This window comes from Barbus barbus, assembly GCF_936440315.1.
Source record: "Barbus barbus genome assembly, chromosome: 2".
In the NCBI taxonomy this organism is placed as follows: Eukaryota; Metazoa; Chordata; class Actinopteri; order Cypriniformes; family Cyprinidae; genus Barbus; species Barbus barbus.
In genome coordinates, this window is record NC_136730.1 from 43,486,846 (window position 1) to 43,508,394 (window position 21,549).

General features: G+C 34.9%; 3 protein-coding genes across 4 annotated transcripts in view; 2 read left to right on the plus strand and 1 right to left on the minus strand.

The window, feature by feature from the left end:
- Positions 1-340: 340 nt before the first annotated feature.
- Positions 341-5,652, plus strand: LOC306882002 (myosin regulatory light chain 2, smooth muscle minor isoform-like). 2 transcript variants are annotated; one of them, XM_079436424.1, is made up of 5 exons: positions 524-611; positions 2,328-2,542; positions 3,319-3,480; positions 4,229-4,444; positions 5,370-5,652. In XM_079436424.1, exons 2-4 carry the CDS (start codon positions 2,356-2,358, stop codon positions 4,399-4,401), a joined length of 522 nt encoding a protein of 173 aa, XP_079292550.1. In that variant the 5' UTR covers positions 524-611; positions 2,328-2,355; the 3' UTR covers positions 4,402-4,444; positions 5,370-5,652. The 2 variants fall into 2 exon arrangements, with proteins under 2 accessions (XP_079292549.1, XP_079292550.1); XM_079436423.1 differs by lacking the exon at positions 5,370-5,652 and having other exon boundaries at positions 341-611; positions 4,229-5,046.
- Positions 5,653-6,064: 412 nt separating this feature from the next.
- nsun6 (NOP2/Sun RNA methyltransferase 6) lies at positions 6,065-18,938 on the plus strand. Its single transcript, XM_079433933.1, has 12 exons — positions 6,065-6,191; positions 6,315-6,397; positions 7,174-7,320; positions 8,055-8,128; positions 9,236-9,342; positions 10,804-10,957; positions 11,048-11,129; positions 12,941-13,060; positions 14,564-14,707; positions 15,238-15,387; positions 15,670-15,795; positions 17,628-18,938. The coding sequence occupies exons 2-12, from the start codon at positions 6,323-6,325 to the stop codon at positions 17,814-17,816; spliced, it is 1,368 nt and encodes a 455-aa protein (XP_079290059.1). The 5' UTR covers positions 6,065-6,191; positions 6,315-6,322; the 3' UTR covers positions 17,817-18,938.
- Positions 18,787-21,549, minus strand: part of LOC306880426 (voltage-dependent L-type calcium channel subunit beta-1-like) — a 38,501-nt gene continuing 35,738 nt past the window's right edge. The window contains exon 13 of the mRNA XM_079433922.1: positions 18,787-20,816. Within this exon, the coding sequence (XP_079290048.1) occupies positions 20,325-20,816 (492 nt within the window). The 3' untranslated portion in view covers positions 18,787-20,324. The remainder of the gene's footprint in view (positions 20,817-21,549) is intronic.

Below are 21,549 nucleotides of genomic sequence, written 5' to 3' on the forward strand. Positions count from 1 at the left end.
GAAAGTCAAGTTTAAACTCAATGAAGCAGAGTAGGCACAATTGGACAGAATTTTGTCCAGTTAAATATTAATTTTAATACAATTTTAATTAAAAATAGGCTTACACACATTTTAATTTTTATTTCAAAATATATTAGTAGGTCATTTAATGTATTTATTTTTTAAACGACCAGTTTTTCAGGTAGGCTATGTATGATAAACAAGTATTTCAATCAATCAATAAATAAGTGACAATGCATTAAATGCTACGTCTCCTCGCGCTGAACGGGAAACAATAAATTTTAGATCCGTATATGGTCACGTTTAAGAACGATTACGTAAAATGTGTTGGGGGCGTGTCTGGAGAAACCAACGCTGAAGACTAAGGGGTGGAGCATGTTTATAATATCTCATTAACGAATTGGTCTCACGATAAAAGTATAAATGTTGTGTAGAGAGTTTTAAACGAAGGTTATTGCATGTCACGGTACATTTTGTGAATCTTTATGTTTCATCCGGGACACCCCTTCGGTCTCTCGTTGGTCTGGTCGAGGTTTGCGGAAGCGACGCTGGAATCCGGAAGTTTGGGCGGTGGTTGAACGCGGCTGGAAACTGTCGATCTCGTTTGTTCGGTGAGACGCTAATTTTCTTTCTAAACGATTAAAACTTGATCTTTAGTGACTGTTCGTAAGGTTTGCTTGTTAGATTTAGCTATTAAACTCTATTTATATGATAACGTTTAATATAATTTATACGAGCCGAAATATGCTCCGAGAAATCGCTCAGAATATCGTCAGGAAATGTTATTTAGCGTTACTTGTAGTTTATTCAAGTGTTACTCGCTTGTAGTTTTATATTTTGTAATTATGTAACGTTAAGCTATTGCCAAAGTGTAGCTATTCTTGCTTCCTGTCTCATTTCATGGTTTGTTTGACCTTGTCATGGATCTGCTAACATGAGCTTCTCTGTAAACAGTGTCCTCATTAACTCAGATGTGCTATAATTAATCTAATGTAGGCTGTGATGCTCGCCCTCCTTCCTCAGGCTTGATTGCGACGCATCAGTTTTTTTGTTGTCCTTTGGGATAAAAATGAATCAGCTCTTGGACCTGTTTATACTCAGTTAGCAAAGTCTGTGATTCAGGGGAACTAGCCGCAGCACGTCATCAGTAGCACAGGTATATTTGTAGCAAGAGCCAACAATACATTATATGGGTCAAAATTATTGATTTTTTTTATGCCAAAAATCATTAGGCTATTAAGATCGTGCTCCATGAAGATATTTAGTATATTTCCTACTGTAAATATATCCAAAATTAATTTTTGATTAATAATATGCATTGCCAAGAACTTCATTTGAACAACTTTAAAGGAGATTTTCTCAATATTTAGATTTTTTTGCATCCTCAGATTCCAGATTTTCAAATAGTTGTATCTCAGCCAAATATTGTGCAATCCTAACAAACCATACATCAATGGAAAGACTATTTATTCAGCTTTCAGATTATGCATACATCTCAATTTAAAAAAATTGACACTTAAGACTGGTTTTGTGGTCCAGGGTCACATATTGTGATTAAAAGACTTCGATTCACATCTGTTAACTCCTGCTGCGTTTCTGCAGGTCTAAAGATTCTTAAATCTAGATAAAGTTACTTGAGATGCCGAATGATAGATAGTCAAAGTCTTGTTCTGAGATACTGAAGTGAGCTTATGCTTAAAACAGGAACAAATATTTGTCAAAGGGGTGTGAGAACTTGTGTTCCCTTTGAATTAAATTGATTTTTACTGAGCCTATTGGCAGATATTTGTTCTTTTTTTAGTATTAACTAATGTTGATCAGTTTTGACAGAAAATGAGACTTATAAGTGAATTTGCTTCTCAAGTAAATGTCTTGATTTAAGACTCTTTAGATGTTTGAACTGGAAAATAAGAAAAATACTGAGGGAAGAGCAGCACTTTTTGCATTTTTCGATCAGAATGTACAGTAAAGTTTTTTTTTTTGTAAAATGAGTTAAAACTAATGTAGTAGATCTTTTGGAAGTTGTATTTTCAAACTTTCAAATTGCTAATACAACTCATTTTGTGATCCCTAGACATTTACATTTAGTGAACTTACTGTAGTGACATTGTGCTCCCTTCAATTTATTCCTTACATTTTTCTGTACATGCTCTTTAAAAAAAAGCCACATTATAGATGTCTTTTTATTTTGCTTGGTGCACAAAAAGAATGCACAATTCAATCTTTTATAATTAGTTTTTGAGCTGAATAGTATTTATTTTTGGCAAGTGAATCTGTAAGTGTTGGGGCTTGTTTGTGATGTCGCTTTTTTTTTTTTTTTTTCCCAGCTTGTAGGTGAAACCAAATACAGCCAAAATGTCGAGCAAATGTCGTACCAAGGGAAAGATCACCAAGAAACGCCCTCAGCGGGCAACCTCCAATGTCTTCGCTATGTTCGATCAGTCGCAGATCCAGGAGTTTAAGGAAGCGTTCAACATGATCGACCAGAACCGCGACGGTTTCATTGATAAGGAGGATCTTCATGACATGCTCGCTTCTCTTGGTAAGATTTTACTAGCATTGAGGGCCACAGTCAGTTCCCGGATGGCTTACAATTCTTGCTTTTGTTTTGCATTTCATTGTTTTCAATTTAATTGTACTTTGTCCTGAGTACATAATGCAGACGGGAGAGGAACTGGTCACATCTGGAAGATTGCAATGCCACTTCATGTTATGCACCTCTTACTTTTAAAATATGTTGTAGTTCTTTTGGTGACTCTTGTAATCTAGATCCATTCTACAAAACATCTTAATGCACATTTGTGTAGGAGGTGTTAATATGTGACCCTGAACCTCAAAACCAGTCTTAAGTCTCTGGGGTATATTTGTAGCAAGAGCCAACATTACATTGTATGGGTCAAAATTATCCATTTTTCTTTTATGCCAAAAATCATTAGGATATTAAGTAAAGATCATGTTCCATGAAGATATTTTGTAAATTTCCCACTGTAAATATATCAAAACTTAATTTTTGATTAGTAATATGCATTGCCAAGAACTTCATTTGGACAACTTTAAAGGTGATTTTCTCAGTATTTAGATTTTTTTTTTTGCACCCTCAGATTCCAGATTTTCAAATAGTTGTATCTCAGCCAAATATTGTCCTATCCTAACAAACCATGCATCAATAGAAAGCGTATGTATATAAAGCTTTCCATTCTGCTAAGCAGATGATATATACATCTCAATTTCTAAAAATGGACCCTTATGGCTAGTCTTGTGGTCCAGGGTCACACATGTTTGTGAATCTGATGTGTGGATCTGATCACTGTCTTTCAGGGAAGAACCCAAAAGATGACTATTTGGAGACAATGATGACAGAAGCTCCTGGGCCCATAAACTTCACTATGTTTCTCACGATGTTTGGAGAGAAGCTTAACGGCACAGACCCGGAGGAAGTCATTCGTAATGCGTTTGCCTGCTTTGACGAGGAAGGAACAGGTGAACAGATTGTCTCTTCTTGAATCCATGCAACACAATTTATTCTGCAGTCGTGTTCGGCATCAACGAATGCCTTTAAAATGAATAGCTAAATATTACAGCTGTGTCCTGCACTCAACATGATTTTAAGCTTAAATATGAAGTTTATATATCTGAATTGCATGTAAAATTTCCATTCATTTGAAGTACACAGTTTTAACCAAAAATAAACTTATGCATGAATGAAATGAGTAAAAAAAATAAAAATCACAGCATGGTTTATTATTAACTGTTTGAAATGTTATTTAAATCACGAATTTCTTCTTTAAATCAGTTCATTGTGACAATTACATTTGTTCAGTTCAAAGTATGAACGTGGTTAAGATATGGCTGGCTGTGAAATAAGTCATATTCAGTTAATGCATAAAATGTATGAGATTGAAACTCTTTGGATTTATTGATGAAAAATATATAAACCTGGATACTGTGTATTTAAAGCACATTTAGATTATTAGTATTATTACAAAATTTGACCCGTTTCTTACCCGTTTCATTTATGTGAAACTGACAAATATAAAAACATGCATCATTAAGATTATTTGTTTGTGAAAACGGTGTAATGCAATCTTTTTGAGCGTGAGGAATTATGCAGCTGTGGAGAGAAACTACCGCGGAAAAATAATCACATTTATAGACTTTCCTCTTAAAAAACCCACAGACTGGACTAAGATGAAGCTGTGATTTTATTTATTAAATTTTTTTCTCACAGGCTTCGTTCCGGAGGACTACCTGAGAGAGCTGCTGACCACTATGGGTGATCGATTCACAGACGAAGAAGTCGACGAGCTCTTCAGAGAAGCGCCGATCGATAAAAAGAGCAACTTCAACTACGTGGAGTTCACCCGTATTCTTAAACACGGAGCCAAAGACAAAGACGATTAAACAAACAAAACGCCCTGCATCCTCTTTAAAATTCCCCCTTTAGGTGAGAGAAATCCGTGCTGTCCGCTGACCTGAATCCCCATGAGAACCCACCTTTAACTTTAATATACTCAATGAAAATTACGTGTTTACTCTGTGCAACTCACTGGAATAAGATCTCATGTTTTGAATAGGTTATGATAAAGAATCACAGTTAATGTCATTCGTGGTTTGAGCTGTTAAAATGCAAGATTGAACCATGCACTTTTTTTGGGGGAGATGTTTAAACTTGTTTTTCTCTTAGGCTTGCATGCCAGTGTTTTGTTTTATGCCAACTGGAACAAATTCCACTTGATTTCATCACATCTCACTGTTAACTGGTGAAAGTATTTCATAAGTACAGGGCTCTCATGGATCATGTTTTCATATGTTTTGACCATGTCTTAGGTTTTAATTATGGTAACTTTAAAGTACATACATAGTCACACTCAGTAAGTTGTCTCTCAGACCTCTAAGACAAGTCTCATTTTTTTGTGTTGATTCAGATGATAAAAAATGTGAACGTGTTAATGTTTAGATGCATTTGATCTCATTTGATTTCATTGCCTAACTTTTTACATTTTGTAATATTAAATATTTTGGATAAATCTCTCTTATTAAAACTTTCATGTGCAGTTTCTTGTTTTTTTTGTTGTTGTTTATATTTATATAGGCAGCTGTGATCATAAGTTTACATACCCCATGCAGAATGTGCAAAATGTTAATAATTGAAACCAAATCAGAGGGATGATGAAAATTGCATGTTATTTTTTATGTAGTACTGTCCTGAATAAGCCATTTCACATAACAGATGTTTACATATACTTCACAAGAAAAAATAATAACTGAATTCATAAAAAATGGCCCCGGTCAAAAGTGTACATACCATTGAATCTTAATAATCTGTTGTTTCCTGGATGATCCATGACTGTTTTTATATTTTTTGATAGTTGTTGGTCCTGAGAGTTGCTGTTCTTCAGAAAAATCCCCAGCTTCTGCACATTCTTCGGCTTTCCAGCATCTTCTAGATATTTGAAGATGATTTTGAGAGACTCGTACACAGCTATTACAAAAGGTGGACACATTTACTGATGCTCAAGAAGGCAACACAATGCATTAAGAGCTGGAGGGTGTAACTATTGCAAGTACTGCAGTGTAAAATAAAATAAAATGATCAAATGTATTATTTCTAAATTAGTTCAAAATAATAAACTCAATTATTGTTATTATTCCAATTGACTGGCTTTCTCCAAACAGTAGTATGCATATAATGTGGACTGAGACACTATCACAACAAAAAACTGCAATGTAAATAAATAATAAAAAGCAGCTTTTGCCCTCGGTACATGGTACAGTTCACAAGAATACTATTATAATAATATATATATATATATTTTTTATAATAGTAAATATCTCTTTAAAATAATAAACATTTAATTCTGTCAAAATCTTAGAATAATGAAGCAAAAGAGCTAGACTGGTTATGGTTATTCTGCATAATATTTTGCAGATACACGGAAACTTATTGAGTCAAATGTGAGATGCCTGATATTTATATTTTGGCCCAAGCGCTTCTGCGAAGGAGACAGTAGGTGGCGCTGTGGAGTCCGACCGCCGCGGAGACGACAAAACAACACGAAGAAGAGCGATTCTGTTTACTTCTGGTTAAGAGCTGAGATACGAGCTAATGTCACTGTGGTCATTATGTTTATGAAACAAACACATAAGGCTGAGTCAAAATACGCTGATGTTGCGCTGAAATAACTCTAAACGTGAGTTTTTGAACAAACGCTTGTGCTGTAAACTTTTAGCAGACTGTACGACTAATTAGCTTATAAGTTAGTTGTTTACAGCTAACGTTAACACTCATGTATTTTTGTTGTTTTTCACGTAAGACTCGGACATGTCAGTTTTCCCTCAGCTTTCCATGAACCCAGAAGTGCGAGAACATCTTCGCAATGTTTACACAAACAACGAGGTGGGCACTTTCAATCAAATACCCGTTCATTTACCTCTAAGTGTGTTTGTTTAACTGGGCCGCATGATCCCATCGTCCACTGAACATCATATAAAGAAATGCTCCTAAATCAACAAAACGGCACAATATATTCATAAGCCATCCTCCATACATTTCTGTGGAGGCATAAAAAAACAAATGAGACATAATAAACCGTAGAGCTGAAAAATGAATGTGGACAGCATAAAGAGTTTGGAAAAAATAAGATTTAGAATGATTTCTGAAAGATCATGTGACACTGAAGATTGGAGTAATGATGCTGAAAATACTGCTTTGATTACAGGAATAAATTACATTTTAAATATGTGACCCTGGACCACAAAACCAGTCCTAAGGGTCCATTTTTCGAAATTTAGATGTATGCATCGTCTGAAAGCTGAATAAATTAGCTTTCCATTGATATATGGTTTGTTATGATAGGACAATATTTGTCTGAGATACAACTATTTGGGAATCTGAGGGTGCAAAAAAATCTAAATATTGAGAAAATATCCTTTAAAGTTGTTCAAATTAAGTTCTTCGCAATGCATATTACTAATCAAACATTTTGAAATATTTACAGTAGGAAATTTACTAAATATCTTCTTGGAATATGATCTTTATTTAATATCCTAATGATACAATGTTGGCTATTGCTACAAATATACCTGTGCTACTTATGACTGATTTTGTGCTCCAGGGTCACACATGCCATTTGAAAACTCAGTGCGTGTCTCTTCTCATGTGTTCCTCTGTAGCTGGTGTGTGAGTCTGGTGCAGATCTGGTGTTTGAAGCTCTGCTGTCCTGTCTGTCTCATCCGCCTCTGTTCACCTGTCTGAGAGCCAGCACACACCTGCACTCACTTCAGGACATTCATCACCGGCTCGAGCAGCATTTAGCACAGGTGTGTGTTTGTGCACATGCACATGTTGTGTTATATATCCAAAAACGGGGCTCATTATCACACAGACAGAAGATGTATATGAAGACATGCATTTATGAAATAATGACTTTTTGTCAAATAAACATAAACTTAAAAGTGTCCTTGCAGTTTTCTGCCAAAAAAATACAAATTATATACAGTCAGGTCCATAAATATTGGGACATCTACACAATTCTAACATTTTTGGCTCTATACACCATTTTTCAGCCTAATGACTGTATATATATATATATATATATATATATATATATATATATATATATATATACACTTGAACACTTGAAAGCGAAGGATTTGAGACATATTAAGTATTGTAACTATTGTAAGTAGTATAAAATAATTATTAAATTGATCAAATATTTATTTTCATTTTAAAGTTAAATATACACAGTAGTTACTAAAAACAGTAGTATGAATATAATGTGGACTGAGACACTATCACAACTAAAAACTCCAATGTAAATAAATAATAAAAAAAAGATCAAATATTTTTTTTTTAAATTTATTTACGTGAATGCCGTTTGACCATTAACTGAGATTAGAGAACCATCAATATGTGACTGAAAAGTCACAGGAAAGTAAACAAAAGTACGTGTCTGGATCTTCAGTACTTTTTGGGACCACTGTATGGTGCTGTGAATCAGTGATGGGTCTTGTGCATAGTGTTGTTTAAATATATTTGCTCCTGTTTGCAGCTGGAAAGATCTCCATCAGTTTACACTCACCCACAGCTTCCAGATGTTCTGCTGCTTCCAGTCCACGGCCCTCGGTATGCTCACGATACATGTGCAATATTAGAAAATGATTGTATTCTCCCACTTACTTTTATTGTTTTAAAGGGGTTATATGATGCTATTTTAAAGATCATTACTTTGTGTATTTGGTGTAACAGAATATGTTGACATGCTTTAATGTTCAAAAAACACATTATTTTTTAAAATAAAACTGTACATTATTGTAGTTCCTCTATGCCCCGCCTCTCTCAAACGCTTTGTTTTCTACAAAGCTCCTCCTTCCAACAAGTGCAGTCTGCTCTGATTGGCCAACTGACCCAGTGCATTGTGATTGGCCGAACACCACAAGCATGCGTCGGAAATGTAACGCCCCTTACCATAATCGCGAGGTTCAGCTTTCAAAGTAAATATAAAGATAGTTAATGATGTCCTTAGTTTTACCATCAGTTAAAGCCCGAGAGGGGAACAGAGTTGCGTGACAGACACAGGGATGAAGCTGCTATGCGTTTGTACACAAGCCGCGTTTTAGACAGCTGACGTGCTATGATTTCTGACAGGCTGTACACTCCGCTGTGATGTGACCCTGTTCCCCTCTCACACACACACACACACACACACACACGACACGTTACTCTACACTGCGCAAAACTAATAACAAAACATACATACAGTCGCTGATTCCGAAGCGCCAGATTGTCATAGCAAAGTCGGAATTGGCCCTTTTTTTTTTTTTAGAAATAGCCTTTGTGCTCAGCCAGCCTTTGTACTCTCCTAGGTTCACAAAACTCTCTTCTTTGTGAACATTTGGGCGGCATTACACAAATATTTCCACATCGTGACGTAGACATGTGGGAGTGTGTTTGTGGGAGTGTGGGTCTGGATCAGCCTTATCTTTTAGATAGAATAAATCCTTTTGTGGGAGACTTTGAGCTTATACATATACATACACAAACAGCTACATAACACCCTAAAGAAAAGTAAAGTAAAACAAGAGATCGCATCATATGACCCGTTTAAAATATTAGTTCTTTTTATTATCCAGCATGACGATGAGCTGATCTCTGGTATGTCTGTTCTCTCAGAAACTGAACTGTACAGTAATACAGGGGCTCTTGATTTGTGTGCATGTGTTTGTTCTGCAGGCCTGTGGATCCACTGGCCTCTGAAGTGATAGTTGGTGCTCAGTGTGGTAGTGCTGTTCTTCGAGGAGCTCACGTGTTCACGCCTGGCATCCTCAGCACGCCAAAGTGTGAGCAGCGCACGCACACACACACACACGTGCCACTGTGCATCTTTATTTTTAAGCATTCACACTAGTGTGCTGCTTCCAGGGTGTTGAATGAAAAGTGTTATTTTTTAAGACATTAAAATTAGAGTTAGATCCTGCTGACTATGCCATAAATTGTATATGATAAATCCAATGTTCTGGCATGAAACTCTAGATGGTGCAGTCCGATAGATCTAACCCAATCTGACATAAAGACATCATTATCATATGGCACAGCTGATTAGTTCTCTCCTGTATCGGTAGCCAAAGAGCTCGCTGATCAACATTCAAATACTTGGCTAGTGTTTGCTGTAGCAGTTCACAGCACACTTCAGAAACCCTCCACCTCCCCAGCTCCACCTGTATAGATCTGCTTCGAGGTGATTCATGTATGCTATGGGGGTTATTCATATGTATTATATGTGCAGCAGCAGTATGTCTTGCATGCTCACAGCAACATGTTGTGGATGTATTGGCAGTAGCAAGTCTCGGTACTCTCAGCAGCAGCAGCTATTCGAGAAAATAAAACACAGCACCAGTGTATGGTTGTCTTTTTGGGCTTCACACACACAGGTGGCCTTTGATCTTTCAATAGAATGAATGTGTTTTCAGTATTTTTTAAAAGAGTGCTTTAAAAAATAATAGTAATAATGTTTTAAACAAAAATTAATTCTTTAAGGAAAGTGTTCAGTTGGATATCACATCACCCATTTTTATAGGCAAGCTGCTTGGAAGCAGTTATGCTTAATATTGTGGGGATATTTTTGTAATTATGTCATTTAATCAGTGCTATTTTATTACCATTTTTATTTGTTTTTATATTCTGACTTAAATTTTAGTTAAAGTTTTTGTTATTTTAGAAGTTTTTTTAATATGCCTATATAGTATTGATTATTTTATTTGTATTGTTTTTGAGTTATTTTAGTACTTCAGAGCTAAACTAAAAGAGAATTAGAAATGTTGTCTTGGCAAATAGCTGAAATAAAACTTAAAAAAAAAAAACCTTTTATTTCAGGTACCTTACATTTACCTTCAGGTAAAGACTGAGAATTTGTACTCTCAATTAATATTAAACATCGTGTTTGAAAAATCAAGTTTGAAAGGAACCAGTTCCACCTGGACGTCACTGTATCACATTTTTATTGATAATAATGCAAGAAATCAAGCTTATTGCTGATTGATTCTAGTGTTTCTCTTTAGAAATGATTTGTTCTTTTCTAATGTTTTATTGATGCGTTGAAATGAACGATTCATATAGAAATAGCTAATTTCACTGCGAAGCCCAAATTATAAGTATGAATACTTTTGTTTTGATAATTAATGATCTAGTGTGGACCACCAATTTTTCCCCTTTCTCTTTGGGGGGGCCGTAGGATTCTTCAGCTTGGGAAAATCTGATTTAAAATGTTAAATGTTGAAAATCTGTCTTTGTGTGTTTTTCAGACATGAAAGTGGGTGAGGTGTTGTCTGTGTTTTCTGATGTGGAGGGGAAGTGCACACGTGGCGCCAAAGAGTTCAAGGGCAAGAAGGTGTTTCTGGGTAACGGGATTTCTGAGGTGGATCGCTCAGAAATATTCAGCTCAGATGGGCCCGGGAAGTGAGTCAAGTTCCCTGTGCAGGTCTTTATTTACTCTGTTGAAAGCCAGAATCGCTTTAACTTGTATGGCTGTGTGTCTCTGTCACATAGGGGTGTTGCGATTCGAATGACTGAGCCGCTCTATCAGAGCCCTTCCTTTGATGGTGTTCTTACAGATCAGCTCTTTCTACAGGTATACTTCTGTGTCTCAGATAACTACCATTTAAACGAGTATGTATATAGTAGTGTGTTCATATATAGTGTAAGTGGTGAACTTACTTAGATTTTTGGGTAATTATAAAATGTTCTGGAGTTGTTCAAAATGCTTTTTGCATATTTCATACTTATTTTACACAATGAAGTTGATATTGTGACCTAAATAAATTACATGTTACTCAGAGATTGCTGCAAATTCGCTGACTTTTGTAAATCAATTTTTATTTTATATATTTTTTTTTTAAACAAGGAAGGAGTGGTTTTGGTGCAGAGTTGTTGTTTTTTTCCCCTAATAGCAAAAATCTTGTATTTAAACTAGGGCTGTAAGTCGATTAATATTTTAAATCTAATTAATTACATGATGAGTTGATTAATTAATCTAACTAATCACAAAATAAATTTGACTGTGAAAATACCCACAAAAGATTATTTAAAGCTATTTTTGTGTTAAATGAGAAAGTATCAAGTAGACATTATTAGACCGCTTTAGAAAGAAATATTTTATTTGATTCAATTTATTACACAAAAGCATTTAGGCTACAACGGCCTAACATTAACTATGGAACACAAAATAAGGTAATTTGAGAAACATCTCAGTATTTTTGTTCTTGCAATGAAAGTCATTGGTAACAAAAACAGCTTTGTCTTCAAAATACCTTCTTTTATGTTCCACAAAAGAAAGGTTTGAAAGGACGTAAATGTGACAGAATTATAATTGTTTTGGGTGAATGATCCCTTTAATGTTATTATTATTATTTATTTATTTTATTTAAATTTTTAATGAATCTACCAGCAGGTGGCGGTAAATGTCTTTATGAGTCATTCATTCATCGTTCAAACGGCTGATTCATTCAGGAATGAAGTAAACGGCTCTCTTTATGAATGGGCCTTTGAATCATTGATTCACATGATTCGTTCAAAACACATATTCAAAAAGCTCTTCCTGCTCTGTGTTATCGTACGATATAAATATGAGACAAAAACTCATACAGGGGCATTTTTGCCCCAATATCTTGAATTTTACGGCATAATTGCAATTATGGAGTTATTACCCTGCATTATATGTAAGATGATACAGGTCTGGGGGCGGGGCCAGTGCGTTAACTGCATTAAAATATTTCAATCGCGTTATTTTTTTTTTTTAAACTGACAGCCCTAATTTAAACCCATGAAATTGCAGATCCTGTTGTTAATAATAGTGAAAAATCACGTTTTAAAATTTTTGTTCCATTATTACCCTGATATTATCTTATAGCTAATATTTACAGTAATATATTTCATAATGTTCCCTTCTAGGTGTTGTTGGATGAGTAGATAATATGTAGTGTATTTTTTAATATTGTCCAAAAAACCCCCAAACAATTTCAAAACCTATGCCCAAAAATCTGTTCCAGAGGGAAAAAAATATATATAAATGATGAATATATGTATAAAATTTGACACTGATTTTAAAGTATTGAAAGAGCTTCAATGTATGATTCTATGTTGTTTTTTCACAGTTTGGTCCAACTTATTAACATAAATAGTAAAATCGAATTATTATTGTTCATATTATTATTGAATTGTTTATAAAAACAATAAATTGTAAAAAAAAATAATAAAACAAAAAGGCTTAAAATGATGGTTTTATAGTTGTGTAAAGACAAAAATAAGTCTCATATGAATCTCAGTCTTTAGATGAAAAGTTTTTAGTATATCAAGAAACTAATTCAGTCAAGAGTCTCCAAACTTTTGACTCATGAGCACTTGTCCAAATGGAGATGTCTTTGTGAATGTGTTTGTTTGCAGAACCTGCCGTCTGTGGTCGTGGGTCATGTTTTAGGACCTCGTCCAGGAGAGCGAATCCTCGACATGTGTGCCGCTCCTGGAGGAAAGACCACACACATCGCCTCTCTCATGGGAAACCAGGCAAGTGTGTGCAGGGCTGGGGAGTAACGAAATGCATGTAACGGCATTACGTATTTAAAATAGAAAATATGAGTAACTGTATTTCGTTATAATTACATTTTAAATAGGTGGTAATCAAATTACAGTTACATCTGAAAAGTATTTTAGTTTACCAAAGTGATTACTTTGAATTTTAATGTAATTTCTTCAATTAATATTTATGTAAACAGTTTGGGAATTTTAATCAATAAGGCAACTAATTCTCAGTTGAAAAAAACTGTTCATTTAGCAACTCGTAGTGAAAGTGCATACGCTCATCACGACACAACAGAAAGCTATTCGCGTAATGCATTTCTCTCGTGGAAATATAAAGACTATTATATAAATCTGAAAACGGTAACGTAACATCTCAGTGTAGTGCAATGCCTACCTGCAACAAAACTTCAATCAGCATCGAAGGATACAACGTCTAATCTGAAAAAGCATCTTGGGGGAAGTTGTTCTTGATCTTTGAAAAATTGTATCTCATATTTTGAGTGTATTAAACATCATTATGTTTAATATTTCTAAGAATTTAATGAACAATTACACAGAATTCTCCTAGATTTCACATTTTGCATTCAGTTATCAGATCCATACGAATCATGCATGAAATAAGTTTATAAAGTCAAAACGATAGCTTTGTGTATCTCTATTCATTCGAAATGTTCTAGAATATATCATCTTTGGCGCGGTAATGCGAGTTCATTATTCGATTTGTGCACAGATGATTCTTTGAGTCAATTTTTCAAAGGAATCATTTCTTTTGTTTAACGAAACCAGGCTGAATGGTTCACATTAAACTGGATAGATTTGAGGTATGTTTTCCTAAAGCATCGTTAGGGAACAATAATTACATTGAACTATAACGACATCACTTGCGACCGTAGTTGCTTTGGGAATCAATTTTGACTCCGCGATCGCTTCTCCATAGAGAGGATTGTGAAGTAATCACTTAAAGTTTGGTCTATTCATTAAACAAATCTATATTGTATAACTTGGAGAAGTTGTTTTGGTGACTTTTATGATATGTTTGGTGTGTTTGGATTCGTTTTGAAGATTTGAATGGAGCATAAAACAGCACGGAATCCCATTCATTGTATTCAAATTGAATTTATATTGATTGGTAGATTTAAATGACATAACATTTTTTGTTGTTGTTCATAGAAATGCTGTGGAAAACTGATGTTGTTAAAAAATGCAAAGAAAAAACATAAAACAAGACATTAAGTTAATATGTTATATAGCTAAAGTATTCTAAAGTATTTAGATTGTTACTAAACCTGAGTAATCTAATGAAATACAGTACTGATTTAAAGCATGTATTTTGTAATCTGTAGTGAAATACATTTTAAAAGTAACCTTCCCAGCCCTGAGTGTGTGCTAGCAATCCTGTAAGGACATTATATGATAAGAGTACTTGAAGTCAAGAAACAGTAGTCCTGGGTGAAAACAGACTCTTACATCTTTGCTGTGTCTCCACAGGGTACTGTTGTGGCCTTGGAAAAAATCAGATCCAAAATGGAAAAGATAATTCAGAACGCAAAGATGCTGAAGTTGGACTGTATTAGAGCGTATTGCTGTAACAGTGTACATGCTGTGAGCTCAGATCCCGCTCAATGCAGTACAGGTGAGCCTCCATAATCTAAAACCAGCATTACAGACCTGACACACATACTAAATCCAGCAGATTTCATTCATCTCTTGTATATACCAGAAGTTAAAATAATAACAAACATGGTTTATTAAAATTCAAAGATAAATAGGCACAACATAAATTAATATATTTGCACAAATGAGCAACTATTTAGTGATAATTCTGCCTTCTGATTTCCTGAAGGACTCACACATGCTATTTCAAATTATTTAATTATTTCTTTCTTTACATATTATGCACACGATCTACTGACAGCCTGGTCAATGGTTTATGAACATGCTGTTTTACCTGAAGTGAATTTTGAGTACATATTTTCTAATAGTTGTTCTCATTATCTCTTTATATTTTAATCCATCGCTCACAGTGACAATAGAATACAATCTCTGGTTTGAATTGCTTTAATTGCAGATACGATTTGTAAAAAAGATCAATCTTTAGATCAGATTTTAAGCCGAGCATAGTTTTTGTAGACGTACTAATTATAGATTTGTGTGTATTTGTTGACGGTCCCCCGTATCCTGAGGAGAGTTTTGACCGGATATTATTAGATGCTCCCTGCAGTGGTTTGGGTCAAAGACCCAACATGAGCTACAGCTGGAGTCTGAAAGAAGTCTGTTCCTATCAGCCTCTGCAGAGAAAACTCTTCACTACGGTAATGCAGGACTATAACGCTCATCTTCTGATGCTACTCATCCAGTTTTTAACAATTTTAAGTTTTTGTTTTGTTTAATATTCATATTTAATTTCAATTAACAAAAATCATTTTAGTTAATGATAACACTGCTTGGAGTTGTCTATATCATTTTAGCTGATTACCTATTGTGAAAGTTTTTTTCAGTCTCTGAACAGAAGGAGGTTCTGTGTAGCTGTTTATTGCAGTGTTAGGCTTTTACAGCTTATTAAATGTGTCTGTTTTACACACTTTTGTTTGCAGGCCGTGCGTTTGTTAAAAAGAGGAGGTGTTTTGGTGTACAGCACCTGCACCGTGACGCTTGCGGAGAATGAAGAGCAGGTCGCCTGGGCTCTCAAGGCATTCCCCTGTCTAACACTGGAGACACAGGTGAGGATAAAAACACTGCTAAAACAACAAACCTTTTACAACCCAGAACTATCAAAACAAAGTCTAGCTAAAACAGAACAAATATACGATACTCAAAAACAATGAAGTGTCATTATTACTGGATCAGGGTTTGGAAAAGTATGGAATTTGAAAAAGAAAGTATGGAAAAATATTTGTGTTTCCAGACTTTTTAGTTTTTTTTATAATTAAGAATTTAATGAAAATACATTTGTTGTACAAGAAGTGTGTTTTCATGGCAGCTGTTTAGTGATTCTTTAGTGATTGTCAAATATGCGTTTTTTGATTATGCAAAATGCAGGTTATAAGCATTTTGGGTTTCTTCTCACAATATTCTTAGCACCGTATTACATAACCTCAAGGGCCTTTGCAAAAATAAAAAAAAATACAGACTTTTATGTGTGCACGAGAAGCCATTAAACTTAGCATATAGGACAGTGCACACTGAGCCTCATATTGTGCCATCAGCCCATTTCGCTGTGTGGTTTCTTGGCCTCCACAGAGTATGCGTTAAAGAGACCTAAATTTTAAACACTTTTTTACAAACCCTTGACCTGGCAAATTTTATGTCATCAGCCCATTTCGTGTCATGGTTTCTGTGCCGCCACAGAGGACGTGTTAAATTTGACATTATGCCTTGATATTAGAGGTAATACAATAAGAAAGGCAAATTTTGAGCAAGTAGATCTCTGTTAATTGATGTGCATCCATGGCTCTCACTTTATTCATAGTAAGATGGCAGTGATGCACAAAGGAGATAGGTTAGAATATATAAAATTAGAATAATGCATAAGCCTGCAAAAAAATTCCTATGCGCATGTGAATAGTTTCTCGAGGGCACAAAAAAGTCAAAATCCCATCAAATTCCGTTGCCATGACTTATCGCGAGAGGGAATTTTTTTTTTTTTGTCGCATAACATCTGTTAATGGAAATGCAGTCCTTTCTCAATACATTTTTATCAACATTTATAAAATATCGCCAAATTTTTGTGCAAATCTGTAATAAAAACGCGCAGCGCGAGCTGTACAAACAACAATGCATAATATTAATAACTATGACTGGGACTGTCATATACATAACATTATAATGAGAACGCTATTATAATAAAACGCTGTGAATTTTTAGAGTTTGGTTGCCATGTTTCTACACGTTGTTGCGTGAAGAACGCGTCCACAAAAGGAGTTCATTCAGAGCCGCTTAGACACGTTCACGTTCATTTTGTGCACATAGCCTGTAAGTCGTAATATTAACGTTATGTTTTATAAATAACGAAGCTCATATAGCCTACATAGCGTTATATTGAGAGCACTGTTGTAAAAATATTTTGAATTATCTTTTAATCAAAGCATAAAACATTATTTTTGTATCTGCGAGGTGTCCATTACACATTTTCGCTGTGTGTTAACGTCAGTAATTATGACTGTCTCTTGGTAATGTATTTTGCCCCGTCCCCAAACATATGATTCAACTATCAGTCGAATATCGATTCGAATATGAAAATGCTTAGTCGGGGACACCCCTAGTTCTTAGAATACCCTGATGTTATAGTTTATTACAGCTTCCCTACCCTTAAAAAGCACAGACTGCTGGAAAAGCTCTTCCATTATGAAATGGTCAATTGACAAAAAGCTGGTGATATTATTGTAGTGTAATCACTTAAGTATTAGTAACTAACTACTGTATTTTAGAGAATTGCAATATGCTGTGTCAACTCAACTAATGTTGTGTTTGTTGAATATGACTGGGTAATTATAATGTGGTGGAGCAAAGGCTGTGAGAGTTAGTGAAAGCTTGGATTTGTCTTATTTTCCAGGTGCCTGTTTTAGGATTGGAGGGGATGCCGGGAGCGGGTCTGTCACGTGACCAGCGGCGACTGCTACAGAGATTTAGGCCAGAATTGACATGGAGAGGAGCAGCTGTCCCACATTCCCCCGAGAGCCTCCTACAAAACGCCAACACGGATACTATCGGCTTTTTTATTGCCAAGTTCATAAAAAGGTAGTAAGCTGAAGAAGTATGGCTTTTTTATCTGATAAACAGTTGAACACAACAAAGCTATGTTGTGGGTCCATTGACTTTTAACGTATGAATAAAAAAACAGACTTTTTTTAAATATCAGGTGGTTTTTTTTACTTGTTTACTACACAAATTAAATGACATAGGTTAAAAATATTTGTTAATCCTCAGAAAGGAAACAGAAGGGTATGTAAACTTTTGAATAGGATACATTTTTATGCCTTTTAGAAAATATTTAAACACCCTTCAGAATTTATGTATTTACGCATTTCCCAAAATGACTATTTAAATAGATCATCCGTTTCAAATGTTTACTGGTTTAATGTAGTGTTGCCTTTATGACCATCAAACAATGTTTTTCATTAATGGCCATAATTTTCATAATTGTCAGTATGTGCTTCACTACTCAGAGACTCATGAACAACCATCACAAAGCATACCAGAATAAGATCCAAGAGAATGTAAACTTTTATAGTAACAGGATTATGTGTTATTTTTTTCTTGTGCAATGTATGCAAGTAAAAATTAATCATAAAAAACATTTTTTATGATACCTCTTTTTTTTTTTTTTAACCAATAAATATTCTGCAACTTCATGAGCTCTGTGAGATGCATAGAATTGCATAATCAACTCAAGAAAACTGATTAATCGCCTTGTAATTGCTAGGTTCGCAGTTTGTGTGGATGACAATACTCTTTACTCATTCACTTGTGCAAAAGACTGCAGACTGTCTTTCTGCATCAAAATGCATGGGGAATGCAAACACAGCATAACTCAATACAACAATAATTCATTATATATTAATAGTAAAACAAGTTCTGATACTTTCTGAATGCAATTTTGATTGCATTATAGCAGTGAAATTCAAATTGTCTGCCAATTGTCGTCAGTTTTCAAATAAGGGCAGTCATCCAGAATGCAGATTGTTTATTCTGTTTGGTTATATTTTCAAATGTTTTGGGGTTTTTTGACAGAAAAGCTTGTTTCTGCAAGCCAGTGTATGTCCGCATAGTATATTTGACCATTTATTTTCAAAAGATCATGGAAATCCAGTTTTTCAGTCTTTGAAAGATCATGTGTGAATAAACCAATTTTGTTTCCACCCACAGAAATTCAGTAATCCATAACCAGAAATTCATATGTAAGACTAAAAGATTAGTAGTTTCACTGCTAAAAGGACCATTTAAACAGCCTTCACAGCTCAAATAACACATTTTTGTATGGATGAATTAATGAAAGTTCCTTTTAAGAGACTATAAACTGCACATTTCTGCTTTTAAAGCCATTTGCCCAATGCACTTCCTTCCTCATAAGCAGCAGTAATACTCCAAAAGCCTAAAATACTCTGCATATGTCAAATCTAGCAATTTGTGAACAATAAGGGTGGGGAAACAAACCTAAAATAGTCTTCAATTTCACAAATTACCAAATAACTCTTGCTCAATTTATCAGAAACGGCTGTTTATAAGAGTTCAAGACTGCTGGAGAAACAAACCAAAACTATCATGTTGTTTTTGTAATGTCTTTATCCTATATGCAAGACAATACACACCTTTGCAACATTAACACGAGTAATTAACATTAAATAACAATTCGAAATGACATCCACACAACATAAAATAAATATCCTATTTTGTTTTACAACTAAACAAATCAGCAGTGAAGATGCAATCGAGAATTCAACAGGAAACTTTTTTTCCTGTAAAGTTTTTCTGGGTGAACAGAACATTCAGTATCAACTAAATAATGATAATTATGGAAGATTGTTTCCGCCTTGGAATAAAAAATGAAAAAGGTATTTGCAACTTTTTATCTTACAATTCTGACTTTTTTTTCTTGCTATTTTACATCAGATTTCTGACTTTTCTTAGAATTGCAAGGAAGAAAAGTCATAATTGTAAGATAAGTCACATTTACTTTTTAATTTGTTTTCCTGTGGCGGAAACAAGCTTCCATAAATAATAATAATAATAATTTGAGTAATTAACTAGACCTAAAGAATTTTAAGAAATATATATATACGATAAAAAAATAAACAGCAGATTTCTATATGGGGACATATTTTTCCATTTTTGTCACTTTCGGTGGCATTTTTGCCCCAAACTTGCATTAATATCTGAAACTGTCACTCACATCAGCTGAACACCAAGATTGTTTCAAAGCAGAGCATGTTATTAGATTTCGATAAAAAAAACAAAAAAAAAAACTTTTTTTTTTTTTTTTTGCTCCTTTGGGTTAACATGCATCTATGATTTGTTCAATAAGACCAGGAATGCAAATCAAGTAAAAAAAAACAAAACTAAAAATAAATACACAAAATTCTACAACCTTTAAAGAGAATTTCATCATTCATGCCATATTAAATGATATATAATTGTCTTTATTTAGTGTGTCCACACTTGGAGAAGTGGTGTATGGATACACGTGTCACATACATTACATTGGCCTGTAAAAACACACAAGATTGAGGTCGGTGTGTATGTGGCACGTGTGTCACTGCTCTATGTGATGCTCTCTCGCCCATTCTGCCTCTCCTCGTTTCCTGTCCCGCTCATGATGAGGGTCTCGTTGTGACCTCTGCTTTCCTCTTTGCCGGCCGTTCCTCTCGTTGTGGTCGTATTCCCTCTCTTTATCGCCCCGGTGGTGATGGTGGTGATGATGGTTTGGCGGTTCCTCTTCCTGCGTATGTCCAGCGAGAGGTTGTGGATATGTGGAGTCTGACGTCTCTTGTTTGGAAAGCGTCCTCGTGGTGCGACTGTGATGGTGGCGGTGATGATGATGATGGCTGTGGTGTTTGTGACGGCTTCTCCATTCACTCGGTTGTTGGTCGTTGTGAGCTTTAGCGTCTCTCTCCACAGCGTTGTCGTCTTCCAAACTTCCTTGCTTCTGAGTTTGGTGGTGATGATGATGATGATGATGGTAGTCTTCATAAAAGCCCGTCCTGTCGTCCGCTGGTCTTTCTGCTGTCTGCTCACCCGCTCTGCCCTGATTTAGCAACACGTGTGGAATAATGCAGTTATGGATTTGCAAACACAAACTAAATGTGGTTAACTAATGTTACCAAATGGAACCTTACTGAAAAGTTTTACTGAAAAGATTGTTATTGTTTTGTAAGAAACAGTGTGTAACACACACACACACACACACACACACACACACACACACACACACACACAAGTCTCTGAAATCACTGCAAATCACTACAAACCACATCAGATGTACAGTATATGGAAGCCAGTTTTCTGCCACTGAATGAATTTAAAAAGGTAACTGACTTTTTTTCTCACAGTTCTGACATTGTTCTTGGAATTGTGTCATAAATTCGGACTTTTTTTCTAGCAATTCACTTTTTTTTGCACATTACTGACTTTTTTGCACAATTCAGATTTTTTTTCTCACAATTCTGAGTTTTTTCTGAATTGTGATATAAACTCACAATTCTGGCTTTTTTCCTTGCAATTCAGTTTTTTTTTTTGTTTTTGCACGTTACTGACTTTTTCTGCATAATTCTGACTTTTTTCTTGGAATTGTGTTCTATAAACTCATACTTCTGGCTTTTTCTCACACTTCTGACGTTTTCTATGAATTGTGTTATATAAACTCACAATTCAGACTTTTTTCTGCACATTACTGACTTTTTTCGAACAATTCTGACTTTTTTTTTTTCTTGGAATTGTGTTATATAAACTCATACTTCTGACTTTTTTTCTCACAATTG